Source organism: Sminthopsis crassicaudata, chromosome 4 (assembly GCF_048593235.1).
Source record: "Sminthopsis crassicaudata isolate SCR6 chromosome 4, ASM4859323v1, whole genome shotgun sequence".
In the NCBI taxonomy this organism is placed as follows: domain Eukaryota; kingdom Metazoa; phylum Chordata; class Mammalia; order Dasyuromorphia; family Dasyuridae; genus Sminthopsis; species Sminthopsis crassicaudata.
Window position 1 is genome coordinate 302,430,324 of NC_133620.1, and position 21,585 is coordinate 302,451,908.

General features: G+C 37.0%; 1 protein-coding gene across 1 annotated transcript; it reads left to right on the plus strand.

The window, feature by feature from the left end:
* Positions 1-1,647: 1,647 nt before the first annotated feature.
* Positions 1,648-20,095, plus strand: LOC141566845 (E3 ubiquitin-protein ligase TRIM11-like). The gene is made up of 6 exons (XM_074311968.1): positions 1,648-2,568; positions 6,528-6,623; positions 6,866-7,096; positions 11,175-11,197; positions 11,311-11,411; positions 16,757-20,095. The coding sequence occupies exons 1-6, from the start codon at positions 2,161-2,163 to the stop codon at positions 17,299-17,301; spliced, it is 1,404 nt and encodes a 467-aa protein (XP_074168069.1). The 5' UTR covers positions 1,648-2,160; the 3' UTR covers positions 17,302-20,095.
* The last annotated feature ends 1,490 nt before the right edge of the window (positions 20,096-21,585 follow it).

Consider the following 21,585-nt stretch of genomic DNA (forward strand, 5'->3'; position numbering starts at 1 on the left):
TATGTTTGAGAAATCTTTGGAACATCCACGTGGAACTGTCCAGGAGACAGAGATATGGGACAAAAGCTGAAAAAATAAAGGCTGAAGGATTTGGGAGTCATCTACATCTGGATAATAAGTGTGACAAAAAATTTGTCACAGGGTCTGTGACAAAATTACTGTTAATGAGTTACTGTTGCCAATCACTCATCAACATTCAGAGATGAGAACACAGGATTTAATGAATTATCAGTCATTCACTAAACACAGATCATCAGATTCAGTAACCTTAGAATGTGATTTTAATGAGAATTTTAATGAGGATTTATGGGATTTTAGTGAGACCAGAAGGGAAAGGATGGAGTTTACAAATCAGGAGACAGACAACAGGAGGGGAACATATGCACGTCTATATCAGGAAGGTCAAGGAACCAGTGGGTCAAAACTGGAACTGTATTTTACTTCTCAAGCTTGATTTTTGCAAGCTAGCAGCAGACAGAGTCAAAATGATATTAGGTTCAAAGTAGAGTTTAAGACAATTTTTCTTAGTTTTCCTTGGAGGCAAGTTCCCTGAGTCAAGTAGAGTTTAAGACAATTTTTCTTAGTTTTCCTTGGAGGCAAGTTCCCTGAGTCAGGGTCACACAGCTAGGAAGTGTTAAGTGTCTGAGACCAGATTTGAACTCGGGTCCAACTGAATTCAGGGCTGGTGCTCTATCCACTGGGCCACCTAGCTGCCCCTGGAATATAGTCTCATCCACCCATTCTGCCAGGGGAAATCTTTACATGCTTGTGGTAGATATCTCCCTAAATTCATCAAGGGGTGTGAGGACTGTTTGTTACACTCCAACTGGTTTAGGTCATTTGCTTGAAACAGTTTACAGTACAGCAGCTGTGTATGCTACAACTTGGAGCTACGGGTAAGATCTGGGTATAGATGAACTCCAGAAGTGGATAAAGTGCTCTAAAAGGACTCAGGTTTTCCTAATTGTAGGCATAGCATTCTGTTCCATGTGCCACCTAGCTGCCTTTTAAAAGGAGAAAACTTGGGGCAGGATCCTGGGTACATCCATTTAAGAAGATTGATGGATAACTAATACTAACAATAACAATATATAATTATACTTATTAAAGTTCCAGGAATTGGAAGCATTTAACAGCTTATATTCTCATTTGAGCCTCACAACAACCCTGAATAATGGACCTTATCATTAGTACCCTTATTTTTATAGATGAGGAAAATGAAGCAAATAGCTTAAATAACTTGCCCAGATTTCACAGCTAAGTGTCCTAAGATGAATTTGAAATCATCGCGTTCTGACTCTAGGCGCAGAGTTTTGACCACTGCGACTAGTAATAGCTACAAAGACACATCTATAATGGAGGAATTCTATGAAAACCTGGATGGGTGAGAAGATCCAGTAGGAGAGGTGGGGTCTACCGGGATCAAGGCTGTAAAAAAAAGTCAAGGAAATTACTGCCACATCCTCTAACCAATTTTCTCAAACTGCCTTCTCCCAAGACGCCAAACTTTCAACTTGGACTTTTCTTAAAATAGTGATTTCATTGACGTCAGCTGATGAACGTTTTCTAATCCAAAATGCTCCGTCAGCTGCCCATATCCCGTGATAGAAATCGGCCAATGCAGAAAGAAGCGGGTTGTTCCAAAAGAAAAAAAAAAGTCTCCCGTCTTCCTGCTTCCGCCGCCTCCTTCTTTCCCAGCTTTTGCTTCTGCTGCTTCTTCCCGGGCTGCCTAGACTCCCTTCCAGGCTCATTTGCGGGCTCAGTCCTTCGCTTTGCGATTTGTAACCGATACGGATCTTTGCGGTTTCTCTACCTTTCCAAGGTGCTAAAACCGATGCACCTTTCCTGGTCGTCGAAGTGCTTAGCAGATTGCCTGCTCCTCGAAGTTGTCATCGCTCCAATCCCAAGACAAAAATTAACCCAGAGTGGGGAATTTTGACCCCGACAAGCGCTGCCGAGACTAGCGGCTCGCCCTCTCACTTCCTTAGGGGATCGGATCTCTCTCTGTCCTTGCCGGGAACGAACGGTGGGATGCGCCGCTTTCTTCACTCGCTGTAGGGAGGTTGGGGATTCTCGACTTCACCTCTCCGGGGTTGTGTCTAGCCACCAAGCGACTGACAGACTGACTGACCCTCCCGCCTTCTTCCCTCGGTCGCAGCCATGGCGGCCTCGGATCTGTCTGCCAATCTCCAGGAGGAAGCCACCTGCGCCATCTGCCTGGATTATTTCACGGATCCGGTGATGACGGACTGTGGCCACAACTTCTGCCGGGAGTGTATCAGTCGCTGCTGGGGACAGACCGAAGGTCCGTTTCCATGTCCGGAGTGTAGGGAGATGTCCCCTCAGAGAAACCTACGGCCCAACAGGCCGCTGGCCAAGATGGCCGAGATGGCTCGGCAGCTGCACCCGCCGTCGCCTGTACCCCAGGGTTTGTGCGGGAAGCACCGGGAGCCGCTGAAGCTCTTCTGCGAGGAGGACCAGGCACTCCTCTGCCTCACGTGCGAGCGCACTCGGGACCACTGGACCCACCGGGTGTCCCCTGTCGAGGAAGCCGCAGAAGACTACCAGGTGAGTCGAAGCCCAGAGGGCCAGGTCCACACGAGAAACTAGTATGAAAGACTAGAAGACTCTTCGGGAAACTAGTAGTTAACAAAATAAGTGGCAGAGTGAACCCCCTCACCCGAATCGAAAGCCAGGAATTGGGACCAGCCTTTTACAACCCTGAGGCACTATTTCACAGATTTTAATGGAGCCCAGATCTCTGGGTTTGAGGCGATACCTTTTATTTAGTAGGGCAGGAAATGAGAGAACAGCAAATATAATTTAGTTTTGCAGTTCCTTTCCAAGAGTAACTGAAGAGTTCTTCATACTCAGGGACCAGTAGAGTATCCTCCTAATAGAATTCTAGATTTAGATTTGGAAGAAAACCGAGAGGCCATCACAACCAACCCCTTCATTTTATAGATGAGAAAACTGAGTCCCGGAGAGATTGTGATTTGTCCAGGGCCACACAAATATTAAGTGGTGTATGGGGCTGATTCTTTTTCTTAATTGTAAAATGAGGATAATAGTGACATCTAACTCGCCAGATTGTTGGAGGATCAAAATGAGATCAAATGGGATAATTGTAAAAATTTTAGTATTGTGCCTGGCACATAGTAAGCACTAAACAAATGTTTATTCCTGTCCTTCCCAATGAAAACTAAAAAGTATGTGGAACATAGTGATGAATTCTGTTCACTTTTACAAAGCCCAGGCTTAATGCCTATCCTTTTTCTGAGATTACTGGGCAATATAATCTTTTTTTTTTTTTTTAAAGAAAAATAATAACTGAATATATATTTTTATTATTATAGCTTTTTATTTACAAGATATATGCATGGGTGATTTAATTTTTCAGTATTGACAATTGCGAAACCTTTTGTTCCAACTTTTCCCCTCCTCCCCCAGATGCCAGGTTGACCAATACATGTTAAATATGTTAAAGTATAATTAAATACAATATATGCATATATACATGTCCAAACAGTTGTTTTGCTGTACAAAAAGAATCGGACTTTAAAATAGTGTACAATTAGCCTGCGAAGGAAATCCAAAATGCAGGCAGACAAAAATAGAGGGATTGGGAATTCTATGTAGGGGTTCATAGTCATCTCCCAGAGTTCTTCAAATGTCAACTATAAACTCTGCTTGGTACTTACAAGTTGATGAAAAATATTAATGCTGTACTCTATTTTAGACACAAATCTACTGGAAAAAGTTTTTATTCATTATTTTATTCATTATTCAAAAGACACATCTAACTTGAGAGATCCTAATTGATAGTCTATCCCCTCCTTGTCCTCAAACATCTCTCTCCTCCCAGACAACTTGAAATAATTTGGGAAACTTGAACATGGAAGGAAGAAGTCATAAAATGATTTTAAAAAAAATTTTAGTCAGAATTCTAGAAGAGTTATTTGATCCTTCAGGAATTCTATCTTCTTTGACCATTTTCCTTAGGGGTCTTTCTATCCCCTCCCTCTTCTGACTCCCAAGCTTGTCACTCCTGATCTGAATTAACTAAAGGAACTTGTTTCATCTAATCAGTACCCTAATGTTTTCAGGAAAGAGGGAGAAAAGATACTGACTGCTTAGATTGATCCCAATGCTCTTCATTTTAGGAAATGGGGAACACTGATCTCAACCAGACAAGAGGTACTTTTGTTTCTTTCTTTGTTTCTACCCTTATTCCAATTTTGTTCTTATCCTATATCTTTTCCTAAGGGCACAAGTCTGGAAAGGATTTTTGGACTAGAGAAGTATTTTAATTTTGTTATTTAATAACTAATGTTAGTATGTTTTTGCAAAGCTTTTTAGACTTGAACCCGGCCTACTTTTCCCACCTTATTGTGACTCTTTTTTTATTCACACTATGGTCCAATCAAACTGATTCAGACATAAAACTTCACTTCCTGTTTCTATACTTTTGTACTCCCTTCTCACTGCTGCTTTGTAGAATCCCTAATTTTCTTCATGGTTCACTTTAAGTGGCATTGTGTAAGTGAAAATTTTCCTGATCTCCCCCTAGTTGCTGTTACCTACTCTTTCTCTTCAAATTTTGCCTTTTTATATATTACTCTGCTACCCATACTGGAACTGTAAATTTCTTGAGATCAGGAGGTTATTTCTTGTTTCTCTTTGTATCCCTAGCACCTAGCATGTCAATTAGCCTTTCTTACATGCCCACTAATTATGTACACCAGACACTGCTAATGTGTTGTTACTACTTGATAAATACTTCATTGAATCGGGAGAGAGGAATGAAAGGAAAGATTCCATTTACCAAGATCTATGTTCTGTTTTTGCAAAATCTTACATGTCTTTCCTCCTCTGTCCTCTCCTAACTACCATTGGTTCTTATCACCACTTGGCTAGACTGATAGGAAAGCCTCTTCACACTTTATTTTGTCATACTATTGGCAAGATTAATCTTTTTGTCATTTGTTCAGTTCAGTCATTTATTGGCTACCTATTGCCTTCCAAGGAGAATCAAAACTTTGCTTGATTTAATCAAGAATTTATCATGTGCCTTTCATATGCTAGGCAATGCTCTTTTATTTTTCCCCCTAGAAATTTATTTATTTTTAATGCACATTGTTTTTATCATGAGGAGAGAAAAATTAGAGCAAAGGGGAAAAACCATGGGAGACATAAAAAAAAAACAAGAAAAAGAAGTGAACATAGCATGTGTTGATTTACATTTAGTCTTTTTAGTTCTTTTTCTGGAGGTAGATGGTATTTTCTGTCCAAAGTCTATTGGGATTACTTGGATCACTGAACCACTGAGAAGAACCAAGTCTTTCAATAGTTGATCATCGTATCAGTTTGTATAAATCTTTCCAGGCCTTTCTAAAATCAGCTTGTTCATCATTTTTTAAACATAACAATAATATTCCATTACCTTCATATACCACAACTTGTTCAGCCATTCCCCAATTGATGGGCACCTACTCATTTTTCAATTCTTTGCTACTACAAAAATGCTACAGACATTTTGGAAAATGTGGGTCCTTTTCCCTCCTTTATGATTTCCTTGGTAACAACATCTAGTAATGGCACTGCTGGATACTAGGCATTGTTCTAATGGCTAGGGATACGGAGACAAAAATAAATCAGACAATCGCCACCCTCAAGGAATATTCATTGGCAAAATGGAGAAATTCAAATGGAAGAAAAACCTAAGCTCCCGGAAGAAAAATCAAAAGACAGTCTGCCCACAAAGCTTACATTGCAATATGGGGACACAACACACATAAAGAAGTGGAAACCAGAGAGAAACACTGATTCTGGAAGTTATAGGGATGGTATGTGGGACCATAAGGGAAGAGACTGTCACCCCCCTTCCAGGAATAATGGCAGAGATAATCATGTTTCCAAAACTACAAGGCCAGACTTCAAAGAAGATTAGAGAACATAAAGGAAGATGATGTAAAATGAAGCATGACTGGAGACTATCTGAAATGATGGGCTAAGTGAGGCAGTCATCAATCAGTCAGTATAATGGGACTCCAAAGTCAAAGTTCCAGAGAGAAAAGAGTTAAAGGAAGGAGACTTACGGAGCCCACATTCTATGACAGACTGCACACATGTAAACATAAACACATACATATAAACATTACAAAATAAGTAAAAGGTAGTAAAGAGGAGTATCAACATTGATATATTACTAGAAATATACTGTGGAGAACAAGCTGCTTTAGCTGTGTCTTGAAGAGACAAATACTTTATACAGAGAAAGTACATTTAGGCAGGGAACAGAGAAGGTCATTGCATGTGGAATATAGAAATAATAGAAATAAAAGTCCAATAAACAGTGATGCCAGGCTAGGGCAACTGGAGTTAAAAAACTAGGTCTTTAACCTTAATCAGAAGTGGTTATGTGCCATCTATATAAAGATTATAGAAGAAATCATAAAACTGAGTTTTCTCTGAGGAATGGGTGCTCTTGTACTACTGAAGAATTAATCATCTCATCTCTCCTCTAGGGAAAGTTGGAGAAATCACTGGAACATCTAAGGAAGCAAATGGGAGAAGCTCTGCAGTTTCAAACCCAAGGAGAGGAGACTTGTATTATTTGGCAGGCAAGTAATGGGCTGAAATGGGATCTTTCCTATTACTCTTTTTGTGAGTGCATGAAGTGGGAAGGGGAAATGAGAGATAGCAAGGCGGCCAGAGAATCTCTGGGCACAAGCCCTGGAGTGGATGCCTTTGTCTTTGCTTAAGTAGGAAGAACAAATGTAGCCATGTGAGAATAAACAGGGGAAGAGGAAAAGTACAGGGATAACTTAGGTCAGCACTTTCTTATCTCTTTCTTGATCTATAGAAAATGGTGGAGAGCCAGAAACAGAATGTTACAGCTGAGTTTGATAAGCTTCGAAGCTTCCTGGCTGAGGAGGAGCAGAGGCTCCTGCAGAAGCTGGAAGAGGAGGAGAGTGAGACTTTGCCTAGACTCAGGGAGAACAAGATTAAGCTGATCCAGCAAAGCCATTCCTTGGAAAAGCTGATCGGAGAGCTAGAGGAGAGATGCCAGCGTCCTGCCTTGAGTTTGTTGCAGGTAAGTCTTGATTCCTCTTAATTTTAGAGGCACAGAGATTAGAGATGGAAGAGAGACTGAATTAAATGGATTCTTGTTCTCTTGTGGTTAGAATAAATAGCTTCAGTTAGGTCCCTCTTTTGGACATCCTGTTCTTTTTCCTCTTTCTCTTCACTTATCACCAGCCCTGTTGAGCACTGCTTATTATTTTTTTAATCACAGGATTGTGAGAAGTTTGGGTGGGAAGAGAAGAGACATGAAAAAAAGAACTGGAGAATATGAGATTTGGGAGATGAATTTCAAGTAGTTTAGGCAGGAGAAGAGAAGTCTTAAGAAGAGGGGAAAAGAAATTCTTTCTCTTATACATAATCTTTAGATATTTATTTCCTTGTACATAATGAGTACTTGATAAATATTTGTTGAATTGAATTGATTTTCTTACTCAGCCCCAGTTTCTAAAAAATGGAATCCCAATATTAAGAGAAAGTTGTACAGAGAAGGAAATTATTCCAATATTTATGTTATGTTGTTTCTGATATTATGTAGCATGCAGGTAATTGTATAAGTCTGGTCTGTATAAACTGTTTAGAACATTTCATTTAAGAATCAATGCTAGAACGGGAGGCATGAAGAGAAATGAAAAAGACCTCCCCATCTACCTCCATATATATGCCAGGAAATATTCTGAACTGGGTGGGTCAAGGAAGTCCAGTATATTGGAAAAAGTAAAAAGATAACTTAAGTCTTCATTTCTTTCCCTGCCTGGGGAACTAATAATCTCTAGTTCCTAGAAGGTTCACCAGATTGGTTTTTACATTGATTTCAGAATTCCTTCCAAAGGACAAGTCATAATCCAACCATACCTTTTTATCTAGTGTAATTTCTGTCCATATCCTTCATAAAACTTCTTCCATTCTTCAGTGTGTTAGTATAGGGGAAGGGGAAAAAAGGGGACTGTCTCCTTTACAAAGAAACCAATTCACACAAGGGCTTGCTATTGATTTTTACTCATTCTTGCTACATGACCAGCACAGCTCCTTTTCCAAGAATACTTTTCTGTTGATCTTCACTTCATTGATAATGTTTTAGTATCCTTCAATTATATGCCTTACCATTGCCCTTCAGGGGCAACTTTAATTCTTCTGAAGCTGTAGTGGTCTCGGGCAGCCATATAGCATCCCTAGAAGAATTTTGAAGACTGACATTTAATTAAAAAAATGGATATTTGCTTCAGAGAAATATTTAAAGTTATTGAAAACACAGCTCAATTTCTGCAAGGCAATCCAATCAATAAATCAGCAAGTATTTATTAAAAGCCAGCTGTGTGTCAGGCACTGTTTGAGGCTGTGAAAATACAAAGACAAAAATGAAACAAGGGTTCTGTCCTAATCTTTTCTTTTTTTTTTTTTCCTTTTGTATCTTTTCACTTGGTGATCTCATTAACTCTTATGGATTTAATTACCATTTGCACTCTAATAATCTTCATATTTGCCTACCCTGCTCTTGTGTCTCTGAGCTCCAATCTTGCATCTCCAATTACCTTTCAGACATCTCAAACTGGATATCCAATAGATATTGTAAACTCAAAAGTTGTCCTGAATGGAATTCATTGTCTTTTCCCTACATTCTTCCCCCTCCTCCTTCCTCACTCTCACACATTTTCTCTGTTAATGGAGGGGGCAGAACCATATCCTCATTCTCTCAGGTTCACAATTTAAACAACATCCCTTTACCACTCCTTTCCCTTTCTGTATCCAAGCTATTGCTAAGGCCTATAAATTACCTTCTTTTGAAACATCTCTTCAATTCTCTGATACTTCTCTCCTCTGATACTTATCACTCTGGTGTAAATCCTCATTATCAAAATGCTTGGATTATTCAAATAACCTAATGGTGGCTCTACCTGTCTCAAGTCTCTGCATTCCAATTAATCTTCCATTTAGCCACTAAACTGATTTTCCTAAAATATGTCCATATTACCCTTCTTCCCTTCCACTCAGTAAACTCCAGAGGCTTCCTAAGATCCAATACAAAGTACTCTGGCTTCCTAAGCCCTTCATAGCCTAACTCCTTCATACCTTTCCAGTTTTCTTATACTTTACAACCTAGATTCAGTGACATTGGCCTTCCTGTTCCACTAGCAAGACACTCCATTTCTCTTTTATAGAATTTTCCCTGTGTGCACCATTCCATACCTGGAATGCTCTCCTCTTTCATCTTTACCTACTGGCCTTCTTGGCTTCCTTTCAGATCCAATTAAAATTTTATCTTCTAAAGAAAAACTTTCTCAACACTACTTAATTTTAGTGTTTCCCCTCTTTCAATTACTTCCTATTTATTCTATATGTAGCTTGTTTATACATATTTGTTGCTTATTGTCTCCTCCTTTAGATTGTAAGCTTCTTGAAGGCAGGGACTATCTTTTGTTTTTTTGTATCCCCAAACTTTTCACTGTGCCTGGCACATAACAAGTGCTTAAAAATGTTTACTGACTGACTGGAGAGAAGAAAGAGTTCTAGTAGCTTGTGGTAAGGGAGATAGGATTTAGAAAGATTTTACAGAGAGAATGGTGCTTGATCTAAATTTTAAAAGAATTTTAAGAATTGAAGAGGCCAAGGGAGGGGCAGTTTATTCCAGGCAAAGGCAGAAGATGAAATGTCATATTTGAGGTACATCAAGAAAGGCCTGTTTGGCCATAATGCAGGAGGAAGAGTAGTGTATAATGCTGAAAAGGTAGGTTGGAACCAGGTTGTAAAGGGTTTAAAAGGCAAATAGAGGAATTCATATTTGATCCTTGAGGCAATGGGGAGTTCCTGGAGTTTTTTTGTGTGAGGGGATTGTCATGATTGTCATGATTGTCAATTTGTCAGCTATGTAAAGAATGGAATAGGGAGGGAAAGAGCTCATTTGAGTCAAAAGATATCAGTTATGAAGTTCTTGGAATATTCCAGGTGAGATGTGATAAGGGGCTAGTCAATTCAGTGGAGAGAAGGAGATAGAGAAAAGAGAACTAGATGTGACAAGATTTGGAAACTAATTGGATATGTAAAGTGAGGGAAAGAGAAGAATTGATGTTAATGCCACATTGGAACATTTGAATGATTAGAAAAAGATAGTGGCCTTGATAAAAATTGGGAAGTTCCCTTGAAGGGAGGGTTTTTAGAGAAAGATAATAAGTTCTTTTATAGATATATTGGATTTGAAATGTTTCTGGGAAATTCTATTTATGGATCCAAGGCTAGATTTATAGATCTGGGAATCATCTATATGGATATGACAATTAAATCCATGGGCTTAATGAGGTCACTAAGTGAGAATGTATAGAAAGAGAAGAGGACCTAGGAAAGAAACCTGGGACACACCCACAGTTAAGATGGCACAGTGTGATCTAACAAAGGAAACTGAGAAGGAAAACTAATAGAGAGCAATGTCATGAAATCTCAGAAAGGAGAGAGTAACCAGGAGGGTTCTTCTCTAATATATCTACACAGACCATGTCTGCAAATGCATCTTTCTTAAATTTAAGTTCATCATTGCTTTTTCAGGAAGTGAATAGTGGTTTTCATCTTCATTCTTTTGGAGTTAAGATTTATTATTTACATTATTAATCAAAGTTGTAAATGTTTTGGTTGCCAAATGTTTTGGAGAGGAAGAGAAGAGAATGAGGATTGAAATAAGATTATCAATTTGACATCTAAGACATTATAGATGACTTTGGATGTTTCAGTTGGGTGATAAGGTCAGAAACCCAGTTTCAAAAAGTTGAAGAATGTCTTATAAAGGAATAGTGTTTTCATTTCTCCCCTGCTTATTCTTCCTCTTGTTCAATTTCTGGATCCATCAAACTCAGATTAAAGTGGAGGCAGGAGAGGTAGGAGAAGGACTTTTGGAGATAATGTCTAACAAGCCCAGCCTACCAAGGTGAAAAAGAGATTCACCCCAAATAAAGGAATTTATAACATTATCTGTTGGCCTTTTGCTGTTATTTATCTATAAGTAATTAGATTATGGGCAAAGTTAATTATCCCCTGATGGACTAGTGAAATAATAGGAGTTCTTGTCCTCCTTGCTCATTGTTGACTTTCTTTTCTTCCCATAGGATGTGAGAGATATACTACATAGGTAGGTGGTATCTTTTGCTTCTATTAGAAGGCAGGGTGGGTAGATAGGTGGGTGGGAGTGAGAATGGGAGAATGCTCATTGGCTGAGCCAGGTGCAACTTGTGCTCATCCTAGGAGTCAGGATGTGAAGTTGCAGTTGCCAGAGGTCGTTTCCATGGAGCTGAGGACTGTGTGCAGGGTTCCTGGGCTAGTAGAGATGCTGAGGCAATTCAGAGGTAAGTGGGACCCTGAAATAACCAAATGTTTTTAAATCTATTAATCTAGATCTATGAATTCATAACACATATATTTCCTTGAAAATCCAACAGAAGTATCTGGAAAGAAGTGACTTTTAATTTCCATTAAGCTCAAACTTATTGCTTGATTTCTTTTTGGTCTGTTTATCCTCATACTTCCATTAGGTGCCATATAGAACATCATCTAGGTATGGGTACACGTGTCTGCTGTACCAGTGAAAAAGTAAAGGAGGGAGACTTCATCCTTCAGTTTTGTACATCTTTAATTCACTAGATATTTTTAAAGATCCTGCTTTGTGTGAAGTTTTATTCTAGACATTGCTGTGACTAGAAATACAAATAAGCATATAACAGACTTCTATAACCCCTTTCTGTGGTTCCTGTAGTTAGGAGGGAACATATGTAATTGAAAGTTTTCACATGGAAGTTTAGTGAATGTTAGGGCAGGGGTGAGAAAAAATCGCTTGTTTGTTTTTAAGAATAGAAACTTGCTCAAATCCATGTTTTGAATTTTTACCATCTTTTTAAGCCCAATTCTCCAATGCCACTTTTCTGTGGAAGCCTTTGCTGATCTTTCAAGTCAGTGGTGACTTTTCTATCATCAGAATTCACAAAGTACTTGTATTGTACCTTCCTAATGCACTTGTATGTTATTTTTGCATTATCATTACACATACATTGTATTCTTCTGGATTGTAAGTTTAATAAAGGTAGGGTTAGCCAAACTTTATATATCAGTAACTAGCACTATAATGGATACACAGTAATAATTTCTTAACTAATTTTATTTTAAAAGGGACAAACATGTTTAATTTTTACCTTACATTGCCATTTCTGGTTGGAGAGATCAGGAGGAAATTCATTGGGGAAGAATTGGTTTTCATTCTAGGTCTTGAGGAAGGATAATTGGTGAGGAAGCCAATTTAGGTAGAAGCAGCAAGGTGAGCAAAGGTGCTTATAGAAGGCATTTCAGGGCATATTTAGGTTATAAACATAGCATGAAAGAGAGAAGTGAAAGATCAGTCACTTATTTTATTATAAGTATACTTTATTATAAGTAATTTCTGTGTACCAGGCACTGTGCTAAGCATTGGGATACAAACACAAAAAGACCTTACCTATCTTCAAGAAGTTTATATTCTAACAGAATATATATAGAGTTGCTGTGATTGTGGAAGGGAATTTTATTCATAGTAGTCATAGGATAGTGAGGTGATATACAGAACAGTCAATTGATATGTCCTTTTTAGAAATTCTATTGATTTGGTTACTGTATTGCTGTTCTTAGAGCATGAATTACAAAGTGCAGAAAAGAGGATTATGCACCCTGTGGCAGGTGGATAATGGAATGACCTAAATGGACAGATATATGGGGTATAAAGGTGAAGCATTGCCTGAATTCTTGGGTCATCTATAAAGTGGCACTTAGTTTGAACTCACTCAAAACAAAAGTTTAGACTTTTATTACATAATAATGAGATTTTTAAGCAAGGCAGTTACTTGATTCAGAGATATACTTTAAGAAGATTAATCTAGCAGCAATATGTAGGGCGATTGCCTATGGGAAGAAAGGTTAATTGTTAGAGATTATTTGTAATTAAGTTGACCCCTAAGGTGAATAGAAGACCCAAACTAGAGTGATGGCAGGGGTAGAAAGGATGCAACTGGATATGGGTGAGAAGAGAAAAGATAGATTTTTTTTGGGAAATTATAAAGTTAGTTTCAATGTGCTGAATTTGATTTGTTGACCTATGTGGAAATGTTCAGGAGACAGAAATAATATGATGATTAAACTCAGGAGAGAAACTGGCAGTCATCAATACAGATGTGATATTTGAACCAATGACTATGGCTAAAATAACAAACAAAAGGGAGGGAATTAAGAGTAACATAATGGGAAATTCCTATATTTAGAATTTAGGTAAATGATTTAGCAAAAGAGAGAAAGAAAAAGGACTATTAAGTATAGGGTGTTGGGAACCTAGGCTAAAGATTGGTTAAAAGACAAATAGGTTTAACAGAGTAGATGAAAAAGTAGCCCCTGGATTTGGGAATTGAGAGGTCAGGGAGTTTGTGAGAAGGGAATGATGACAAAAACAAGATTAAAATTGCTTGGGGAATGAATCTGTAGGGAGAAAGTAGAGAAAATTGAGTAGATCATTCTTAAGAAGTTAGGCAATAAGAGGCAACTGGAAAGAAAGAGTGAAGGTAAGAATAGCAAGTTGGTGGGTTGGGTTTTTTTTTTTTTTAAGGCTATAGAGAATAGAAGATTCAAGGCGAAATGGGATCAATTATATTTTTCAATAACTTATGTTCAGCAGATGGGTCTAAAGTAAATAAAACAATTAGGAAATGAGAGATGTTACCACATGAGGAAAGACAAAAAAATTAAATTTGAATTATTTAATATAGGGGGAAAATGATTTCAGAGACTTATTCTAGGATTTGTGATTTTATCAGTTGCATTTGAAAAAAATTTAATTTCTAATATATCTTTGTATATAATTTGTCTTTGTATATAATATATCTTTGTATATAATTTAATTTCTAATATTATGTCTTTGTATATAGTTGAACTTTTTGATGAGTCTGAAGTTACATGTAAAATAATGGGACTGATTAAGTACCTACAAGTTTGGTATCCTTTTCTACCTCTACTGATTCCCTTAGGGATTTAAGTACATCATTGCTGTCTTCTCAAAGACAACTGGTTTTCAAGTTCCTTAGATTTCTCAGTTTTTTGTGAATGGCTTTTTAGGTGAAACAGTGGTACATTGATTTTGTTAGCACAGAAACGTCTTAATTTTGTGTATTTAAACGCATTTTATCTTTTGTTATCCTCTTTATCCTTTGTTTGGTCATGATTTATGTGTTCCAAAGATAATTCTTTACTTTTTTAATTTTTAAAATTATTTTTTTTCTTATGTTACCTCCATTGAGCAAATTAGAAAAAATAAACAAAAATCTTTCAATTCTTCTCTAAACATGTCTGCAAATGCAGCTTTCTTAATTTTAAGTTCATCATTGCTTTCTCAGGAAGTGAATAGTGCTTTTCATCTTCATTCTTTTGGAGTTAAGATTTATTATTTATATTATTAATCAAAGTTGTAAAGCCTTTCAAAGTTGTCTTATAATATTGTTATTATTGTATAAGTTGTTTTCCTAGTATTTTTCATTTTGATTCATAGATCTCTTCCCTGTTTTCACAGAAATTATCCTTTTCATAATTTCTTACATTTACCTACTACAATTTGTTTAGGTATTCTACAATAGGAGAGCTCCCTTCGTTTCTAATTCCTAGGTACCATGAAAAAGAGGCAATAAATATTTTTGTACAAATAAGTCCTATTCTTCTTTCTTTGATTTTTGGGGCTCGAGGCACAGTAGTGATACAACTAAGTTAAAGGTTATACACCATTTAGTAATTTTCTGTTCCAAATTATTTTCTCGGATAGCTGAAATGGGTTTCACAGAATTACCAACAAACCATGAATATACCTGTTTTCCCACGTGTCATTTTTTTCTTTTGTCATCTTTCTTAGTTATGTGTCCACTAGGACAAATTTATTATATTTTCCCTCAGTATATCAGTGATATATAGCAATACTTTTATTTTTTGCTCATTTGCTTTATCTTACATTTCAAACTTTTCTAAGTTTCCTTCAGCATTCCTTCTACCTTCTTTTCTCATACTCACCTCACAAGCTTTCCAGTTGTTTCATATTTTACCCTTGGTTCATATCTTTAATATGTGGAAGAGGCATTCTCCTTCCTGAAGTCAACCATTCTACTTATATGATTGATCTGATCAGATCATAGAGCTAGAATGGACCTTGGAAGTCATTTAGTCCAATTCCTTCTTTTTATAAATGTGGAATTGAGGCTCAGAGAGATTAAGAAGCTTGCTTGGGGCACACAGGTAGAGCTAATATTGAATATAAGTGCTCTGATTCTGAAATAAGCATGCTATACTACTTATCTTCTTGCCTTTCATTTACTTGAGGATCATTCCTTCTCCCCCTTTTATTTTCATTCTTCCTTTTTCTTTGAGCTTCTTGCTCTTTCTCTACAACCATGCCTGGAGCTCTTTCCTCCTCATCCTTAAAAAAAAGCTTTTTTGACCCCAATTTCTGATCTATCATTCAACTGAAACTCTGAGGTTAATAATACTATCTTAGCTCTTACCTTCTAAAAGCAGTGACTTTTTGTTTGTCAAATCACTACATTGAGGGACAGCAGATGTGAATTTTGTATAGTAGTGCACTCTGTGAAATACTAGGGATACAAGTGTAAGAAAGGGAAAGATAGTCTTAGCAATTAAGGGCCTGCAAAACACAACAGAAAGCTGAGAGAACTCTGGGAGAGAAGCCCCCAGGTAGTGCAGTCACATGAGAAATGAGGAAATGCTTGACCTTGACATCTTCCTTAAACTTCCTTGAAGTTGTTACCTCCACTTTCCAATCAGAGGAACAATGATGAGGTGGAATATCAAGACCGATGATATCTTGCAGGTTGAGAAGTCTCATGATCATTTTTGTTTTTTACTTAAGTATTTTTTCTTCCAAGCAAGGATTCAGTGTTGGAGGGATATATCAGGAAATAACTGTGGTTGCCTTAGAATAAAGTAAAAACCTCAGTCCAACAAGATTCCCAAATCTTTTCAGATTTACTCTGCTAATACCTCTCTTCTTGTTTGTATTTCAGCCAAAAAGCAAGAAATTTAATACCTTTTTTCTGAAATTCTGTATTTTAATGCCCATTTTCTCCAAATGCTCATCATCTCCAAAATCCCAAGATTCCTTCAAGGCTCAGTTCCAGTACTGCCTTCTACTTGCAGCCTTTCCTAATTCCCTACATTGTTACTGCTTCCTCTTTCATAACTTTATCTTGTATTCATTTATCTGTGTAGATAGCATCATTAGGGCAGAAATTAGTTCTTTTTATCTTTTTATCTTCAGTGCTTCACACAGTTACTTCCCTATATCACTTTTTAATTAATGTTTGTTGAATTGAATTTTGAAGAAATGATGCAGAAGGACCAATGGGATGGCCCATAAGACATGAGTTTGAGTTTTAGTTCTACTATACATGGGAATCATACCTACTTTTTCCCCTATAAAATGGAAATTATAATATTGGCCCTTTCCCTACCTCATAGGGTTGCTATGACGAAGAAGGATTAAAATATTAACATCATCATTATTGTTATCTTGTGATGCCAATAAAAGCAGAATATTGCTGGATTGGATCCACTTACAACCTAACTCATTTTAGCTGTTGTTATGTTCTAATACCTCAGAATGGTTATTGGCTTCTCTCTACAGGAGATGTAACTCTGGATCCAGATACAGCAAATCCTGAATTGGTCCTCTCTGAAGACAGGAGAAGTGTGAGACGGGGAGATGTACGGCAAGCATTGCCTGACAGTCAGGAGAGATTTGATCCTGGTCCTTGTGTACTTGGTCGTGAAAGCTTCACTTCTGGGAGACACTATTGGGAGGTAGAGGTTGGAGAGAGGGTTAATTGGGCTCTGGGAGTTTGTAAAGAAAATGTGAATAGAAAGGAAACAGGGGAATTGTCTGCTGGCAATGGATTCTGGATCCTGGTATTCTTTGGAAACTATTACTATTCTCCTGACCAGACCTTCATTCCACTTAGAGAGGCTCCCCGGCGAATAGGAATTTTCCTGGATCATGAAGCTGGACATATCTCATTTTATAGTGTAACTGATGGTTCTCTCTTATTCATGTTTTCGCAGGTAACTTTCTCTGGAACACTCAGACCCCTGTTCTCTCCCTTATCCTGTAGCCCTATCCCTATGACGATCTGTCAGGTAATAGGAGAAGCTGGGGAATCCTTTACCTCTTGATTCCTCTTGACATTTTAGTTCAATCCGTCTTTTGTGATCAGGAATTCAGTGTCCTGGGAGCTTTGCAATACTAGGTCTAGTCCTTTTCCATTTGTCTCAGCAATTCAAAAGGATTTGAAGATTATTCAGAAAGACATCCTTTTTTGTTTTAAGATAGTGAATATGGACTCTACCACTGAGATAAGTATTTTAGTGCCAAAACATTAAGCCTTCCAAATGTATATGTACCACACCCAAATCATTGGTTTTCCCAACCACATCCCAAGTGGTATGAGGGAAAGACTCTGCATTAATAATTAGATCAGGATTCTATTTCTGACTTTTCTAGAAGGTAGCTGTATGATCCTGGGACAAATTATTCTGTCTCTGGACCTTGTTATAAAATACTTAGACCAGATAGTGTCTGAAATCCTCCATGCTTTTCTAATGTCCCTATTTTCACACTAAGTGTCAAAAACTATTTTTAGGGGCAGAGAAATCTTGAAGATTTTAGTATGAACATTAGTGTGGTCAAGGCCTGGGCTACTGGTAAGTCTTTTGGGTCCAATACTGATACAAAAATGGTTAGGTGCCTTGATTTTACCAAATTAAACCTGCCTATGCCTGTAGAGAAAAGCCAAAGCAGCTAAGCTTTATACAAACATAAACTTAAAGAACTGGTTTCAACTGCTCCTGACCCAACTTTGACATAAATGAGTTCTCTCTCTGGCAATTGACTTGGTACATAGTTTCCTCACATATAAGATAGAAGCATTAGATTATTTCAAAGGATAATTTCTGCTTCAGAAGTCATTGAAGTCGTCGCTATGTAAATAGATATTATCTTTTTATCTAAATATTATATAAAACATTTAAATGGAGAATAAGCATTTATATAGTGGCTACTATGTGCCAGGAATTATACAAAGCACTTTACAGTTATTTCATTTGATACTTAACAACATCTACATCAGAAGATTGTTTTATCTCCATTTATCCCTCTTTTACATTTGAAGAAACTGAGGTAGCTAGTAAGTGTTTAAGGCTGGATTTGAACTCAGGTTCTGTCCTTTGGCCCTGTACTCTATCCACTATCCCATATGAGTTTCTCACAACTCTTTGAAGCAGGTAGTGTAAAAGGTAAAATTTATTCTTTACCTTTTACTTAAGGTAACTTAAGTGACTTGTTTAAGGTGTCAAGCTAGTTAATGTCAGAACTAGGACAACCAAGGTTATTTGAATAAAAAGACGATAGTCTTTCAACTACACTATCTAAAGACAAAAAAACTCTTTAATATAGAAAGATATATTGATAGAAATCTCCCAAATTATGCATAGGTTGAACTTAGATTTGGTCACTAAACTCAGGTATATTATAGAAAGGACGCTCCTTGAAGTGCATTCAAGACAATAAAAGAAAATAACATTTACACGATAATAAGTTCAACATAAATCAAAATAGTCTGATCTAAATTTTCTATCTTCCTCTAGTGTCTTGTTCCATGCTTTGTGCATATAAGAAACTTAATATATATTTTAAATTTGATCAATAGTTTGCTGACTTGTGAAGTTCATTTGCTCTAAGAGGGTTTTGTCTGACTTTTGATGGGGAGAGGCATGGATTGGTTTGCTATTTCTTTCTCCAGCTTATTTTACAAATGAGGAAACTGAGGCAAATAGGATTAAAGACTTAGGGTTACACACAACTAGTAAGTGTCTGAAACTGCATTTGGTGTTAGGTTTTCTTGATTCTAAGTCTGGCTGCTATAGCTGCCCACTCTAAAAGTACAAATGGGAAAACAGTATTTCAGTACATAGGTAGAAACCTGTTGGGTTGCAAAGGGGAAGTAGAGTACACACTACTAAATTTTGAGGTTGACATCAAGAACTGGCCTTTCCCAATCTTTGCATCATCAGTGATAATTTAGGTTGAATGGATCATAAGTCTAGCACCAGATGGATCATAAGATCACAAATTGATCTTCAAGGGAACTTAGAGGTCATTTGATTTAATCTCCTTATTTTACAGCAACTGAGGCTCATGTATTGTTACATGCTCAAGGGGACAAGTAATAAAGTGGGATGTAAACCAAAATCTTTGATTTGAAATCTAGACCTTTATACTGTGTCGCACATTTTTAGAACTTGAAGTACTCATCCAGTTCACCTACCTGAGGCAATTGCCATGGATATTTAGTTGGTCTGCTATCTTTTGTAAAGCCATAGCAAAAGTGATGATGAACGTGTGCTATGGCAATAATAATGATGAGTGTGTGATGTGATAGAAATAGGAACTGTTGTCCAGAGAACCAGTTTCAAATCCCTGTGTTGCCACTAATTGAGTGATTGTGGGTAGGTCATTTTAGTTCTCTGGCCTCAGTTTCCTCAATTCTAAAATGTGTATTGTACTCATCAGTATTTACTCACTCAATCTGTACTATGGACTGGTAAAATATCTAATTCTCTACTGCAAATTCAAAATTATATAAATGTACAACATGTAGTTCAAAATTCTGTCTTTGAAGGGGACAGTATAGAGTGATTTATTGATTGTGGTTCTTATCCTTTGATGTAGTGGGGTGGGTGAACTGTCGTTTTTTTCAAACATGACTGAACTGGTCCTTGTCTCACATAGAGTTCATAATCAGGTCCACACTTGAAATCCTGCAACAATTGCAACCATTTGTACTTTATAGGCACAACTTTAAGAGCCTAGATTGATATTCATATAAGACATTACAGCAAGACTTTAGTGGGGAATACATGTATTTATTAAGTTCTTTAATAAAGAAATCTAATTCTTTAAAATCTGTCATTAGCTGTGAACTAAGATATTTTAAAATGTCAACGTGTTGCATGTGGTTTTTAGGTCACGCAAAAATATTAACTTCTTAATTACCTTAAGCAAGCAACTAGTGCCTTAATACTGATAGAGGAGTTAAATCATTGATCTTCCTGCAAAAATAACCAAATGATCAAAATAATGTTAAATGCCACTCCATGGAACACTTGCTAATCTCTCTTCACAATGCTTTTGATGAGTATATATAAAAAAAACTTTATAAAGACATTTACAGTTCATGTGCCAGTAATCTAGTGCAGGGGATAGAACTTAGAGCTTTCCAAGTCAATATGCTTTAGTACTCTGACTTTAACCCCTTTCTACATAAAATTTGGGGAAACTTATGAATTGGCATAGTCATTCAAAAATATAATTTGGAACTATGCCTCAAAAAACTGTAAGCCTTTTGACCTAGAAGTATCGCTGCTGGGCCCATCTCCCAGAGATTAAAAAAAAAAAAAGGATCTATAAATTCAAAAATGTAGCAGCTCTCTTTATAGTGGCAAAAAAACTTGAAACTAAAGGAGTGCCAATAAATTGAAATGGCTAAACAAATTATAGTATATGAATGTAATATAATTCAGTTGTGCCATAAGAAATAACAAAAAGTAGTTCCAATAAACCTGGTAAGATATCTATGGACTGAGACAGAAGGAAGTGATAGAACCAGAAGAATAAGTTATAACAACATTGTGAAGACAACTCAAGAATTCTAAACACAATGGCCAATCAAGATTCTCTAAGACTGATGATTTTTCTATCCATCTGATGGAAGGGAAAGATTCAAGCTGAAGCATAAAATATGAAATTTTGGAACATGACTAATGTTCCAAACTAATGACTAATTTTCTTGACTTTGCATATTATATTTGTTTTTTTTTTTTCTTTCTGAGAAGTGAGGAAGTTGGAGGTGGGAAAGAAAATAAATGTTAATTGAGAAAATGTAAAGAATAAAAACCATATTGGAAAATATAGTTCAGGATCAAGAAATGAAAGCAGCCAAATGCTTAAAAGAACACTCAAAGTTTCCCATGTCATACTTTTTTCAAGAAGAGTTACAATATACTGTACATGAGAAACCCTGTATATTCTGATGAACTTGTGATCTCAGTGATGTGGATATTCCCTCTGATATAAACATGCCTGCTTATCTTGTTTGACTCTCCATCTTTTCATGTCTACTTTACTTGCTAGAAATCTTGTGATCTTTTGGAATACTAGTACAGCATTTACTATGTGTCCTACCTCTTAATACCTGATTGTGTGATCCTGTTCTTAACCTCTCAAGCAACTTGCAAGAGGAGGTGGTAGTCTATAAGTAATATAATAAAAAGTCCTAATTAAATATATGTCTCTTTCCAGTGTAAAGTCTGTCTTTACATATTCCTATCCCACGGCCTGAGCTCACCTCAGGCTTTTATCTGGGAAGAGTTTGATTCCCCCATTAAAAGTGTTCAGGCTTT